This window comes from Chanos chanos, chromosome 2 (genome assembly GCF_902362185.1).
Source record: "Chanos chanos chromosome 2, fChaCha1.1, whole genome shotgun sequence".
Classification (NCBI taxonomy): domain Eukaryota; kingdom Metazoa; phylum Chordata; class Actinopteri; order Gonorynchiformes; family Chanidae; genus Chanos; species Chanos chanos.
Window position 1 is genome coordinate 37149460 of NC_044496.1, and position 3943 is coordinate 37153402.

Genomic DNA, 3943 nt, shown 5'->3' on the forward strand with positions numbered 1-3943 from the left:
CCCCCAGTCAGCTATGTGTTTGTGAGAAATCAGCCTTTTTGTCTCTCTGAAAAAAAGGCTAAATCTACATCGGTGGCCCGGTCTAAGTTTGCAATTCTTTGCACTTTCTATTCAAGTGAATGAGAGAGAATGAAGTGGCCAGAGACCCTTTATTTGATCTACTCAATTGCATAAAGTGACGGAATTCTAGTGTATTTGCTTAATATCCCGAGTTAGGCTGTTGCTCTCTGTGCAGAGACGCAAACAATACACCTGTTTCTTTCGTTCTGGCACCTACTGAATAAATAGACACAAAATCAAATAAAACGTTATAAATTTGGTGACCAGCATATTCAACAAAACCTCATTCATGCTTTTTTTTAATCTGAATTCCCATCTAAAATACAATACACCTTTTATGTTGCTCATTTGAACGGAAAATTATTTGTTGTGAATTAGACATTATGTCAATTAGGTTGGAAAAACACATGATATCTTGAGGAAAAATATACAATTTTATATGCACGGATTAGACAAGTAAAAATAAAAAGTTAAAATATTGTATTACGGTTGTATAATTACTCTTCCCATAATGTGTTTTGACAAATTCTGAAATGTATATCCAAATATTTGTTATATTGTTTTATTTGTTAAAACAAACAAGCCAAAACAAGTAGACAAAAATACGTCCGTTCTTTATATATCCTAACGCTGCATTCTTGTGAAAATGTGATCTGTGCAAGTGTTAGTCATTGTCGGTGCTTAATCGTGAATAAGGCTGATGAATGAATAGTTGTCTGCGCTGTAGCGATGGCACAGTAACTCCATGCATTCTAATCAAGCGCTTGATTCATTTATTTCTGCCCCACTATTGTGGGTATTCCTCTGGGGACCCGGAGTGCACTGTGTGCGTTTTGGATCGCGCTGCTTTGGAGGTTGAATATATCCAATTTCCTAATCTGTCAAAAGCATTACACGAGTTACGCGACATATCTCTGACGATCTATGGAACACATGTACAATATAAAAATATGAATGCAATCTGCGAATTAACTTAAATTTGATCAATTCTTTTACGGCGGTTGGTCATTATTCCAGACGTATTCCCCGTGATCTGCAACAAAATGTGGCACACAGACAGGCCGTCATTTTATCAAAGCTGTCAAAAAATGTGAATATAGATATCCATACTAATATGATATCTAACACAGATAAGTTTTCAAGTTTAATATTCAAATGTAAAATTATTTTTATGATTGTGCACTAAATTCAAAATGAAATTGAATACATTCAAATACACAAAAATACACGCATAAAATAGTGGAGTTTACATAATTTTAATGAAAAAATATTCTGATGACCAAGTTTATAATTTAATGCAGACTTCTTGCACACTTTTTAAAAGCACGCATGCTTGCAGCAAAACAACACAAGGTTTGAAAAAGGGCATGCTTTATCTCTGAACTGAACTGAAAAAAGTACAAATTTACAGCATTTAATACACATGGCCACCACTGCTTTAAATAAAATGCTTCACAAAACATTTCCTGCAAAATAGAGATAATCTAAAACATCTAACTAAAAAGTGCATTTTACACAATTCAATATCACTTGTTTTGCAAATTTTTCACATATTTACTTTCCCTTTAGCAAGAACCCTACCATTAAAAACTATTTTTCAAGTTTGATAAAGTAGCACATATGTATTTGCGTGTTTTTAAATCAAGGGACGACGTGTCTGATTCATCCTGCCGACTGAAACGAGCAATTTAGTTAGTAAAATGACTTTCTTCGAATACAGAACACTCTTTCTGGAATGCTAGTCTATATTATTTTATGTGGTGACGCATTTAGCTCGTCGACGTTTTCTTGCAAGCCGTGCTTGTTCAAACTGAATATTATCGGTCGTAATATGTAAGAAATTGAGGTTAATTATCTGTATGCAATTATCAGTAAGATTACTAGCACTAGCCTTGTGCAATTACATCATGACAGCCCATATGAGCTAACTTCTATCGACAGTCGGAAGTTGATTGCAGTGCTTGGAGTATGTCAACAACTATTTCATAAAATAAACAAATAATTCCTGGTAAAAGGTAGGAACTGTCAGATGTTTTGAATCATGGAGAAAAACAATATCAACTTTACAATATATCTGTACTCAATCCATTTGATCAGACAATTACTATTCAAAGCAACACATAAATCTGAAATACGCACACATAAATTAACAACACTGCAACACAGATAGCTCTTGCCTTGATTGTAGCGGATATTTTTCGGCGTACAGGCCTTGGTTTTCAAGGGCTACAGTCAAAATTAAACTTTGGAGCGGATGTCGACCTGTAGGCCTAGTTCTTTGAGTCGCAAAGTCACAAAACTTTATCCTGGTCAGTGCACAGCCACTGACTGCAGTGTGGAGGGGTTTGTAAGTGTCTCGCTCGGGGTGGCGGGGCTACTTTGGCTGGTTGCTGTCTGAGGGGATGTTGGACTCAGAGACTGTGGAGAGTTCGAGAGGAACGCAGGAATGTGTGGAGGCAGAGCCGATAGACCAGGCACCGTCGCTGGGGTTGGTTTGATTGGCACAGGGATAGCTGGTAAGGTCTGCCCTCCGTGACAAAGAGATTTGATAGGGACGCCGTAAGCACTGTAATCACTACTTGCCATTGAAATGGGGGCCGCCGTATCGATCACGCTGGTGCTGTACATATGAGGCCATGCTGTGGTCAGCTGGTTGTGCAGCGGGTAGCCGGCAGACATGGACTGCATGGTAGAGAACGCGAGTGAGCCTGGTACCTTATACTCTCTGGCTATGATGTTCTCAATGGCGAAAGGATGCTTGAAAGTTGACGGTTGCGACACTCCTAAGTTGTAGCTGGACATCTGTGGGAGATGTGTGCCCGTAGCAGCCAATGCACTAAGCCTCAATTTAGCATGTTGTTGTAGGTAATGGGCAGCGTCTGACGGCTTGCTTGGTGCCAAATGATCTGATGTCATCACCTTGAACCGTTTTCGGCGCCTTAAGAAACTTCCATTCTCAAACATGTCTCCGCAGTTGGGATGGAGCGCCCAAAAGCTCCCTTTGCCCGGCTGGTCAGGGCGACGTGGGATTTTAATGAAACAGTCGTTAAATGACAGATTATGTCGCAGAGAATTTTGCCAACGCTGAGTGTTTTCTCTGTAGTAAGGAAATCTGTCCATAATAAACTTGTAAATTTCGCTAAGCGGAAGCATCTTCTCCGGACAGCTCTGGATTGCCATGGCAGTAAGGGAGATGTAGGAATACGGGGGTTTCTGGTCGCTATAGGTGTTTCTCCCCGGTCGAGGCATCCTTCGAGATTCGCTGTTCAACTTTAAAGAAATACGACTTTAAAAAAGTGTCCTTATGTCCTAGACGGATGTGTCTCTCTTTCTCCACGAGATCATAAATAATACCACTTACAATTATATGTTCGAAAGGTAAGGTGTCGATTTACCGTAAAGAGTCGGTCCAAGTTTCAGAACGCTGAAAGTTAAAAATGTGAAGGCTGGGTTTGTTGTCGGTGCACGGGAATGCGAGTGCCCAGCTCCTTGTCGGTCTGGCAAGACGCCGTATTAAAGCAAGTCTGTTTCTCTGGAGCTGTAATCTTTACTTAAGCAATCGGTGATAAGATTCCTCTTCCCCTGTAAATTGAATGGACCAGATCCTCTCGCCCTTTTCCTGATAAAATGAGCTAAGCTGCCTCCATGTCCTTCCTCTAACCATCTGATAGTTTTATGTGGTGACATGTGCAGAAAAGACCCCTGTAGAGGCGCTTCATTAATGTGCCACTTCTTTGCTATCACATGACAGTCGCCTTGGGAGGAGGGGGTTGGGAGAAAGGCATAATCTGGTTTCATTTACACCTATTTACATGGACACCTTGGGCCAATAGAAATCATTTCCATTTGAAGACAGAGCAAAGGGGGTGAAAAGGCTCGGCAA

General features: G+C 40.2%; 1 protein-coding gene across 1 annotated transcript; it reads right to left on the reverse strand.

Moving 5' to 3' along the window:
• Positions 1-2370: 2370 nt before the first annotated feature.
• Positions 2371-3309, reverse strand: foxb1a (forkhead box B1a). Its single transcript, XM_030765890.1, has one exon. The coding sequence runs from the start codon at positions 3307-3309 to the stop codon at positions 2371-2373; it is 939 nt and encodes a 312-aa protein (XP_030621750.1).
• Between the last annotated feature and the right edge of the window lie 634 nt (positions 3310-3943).

Excerpts from the sequence above, each read along its gene's own strand:
- foxb1a (XM_030765890.1), bottom strand. The coding sequence starts at position 3,309 with ATGCCTCGACCGGGGAGAAACACCTATAGCGACCAGAAACCCCCGTAT.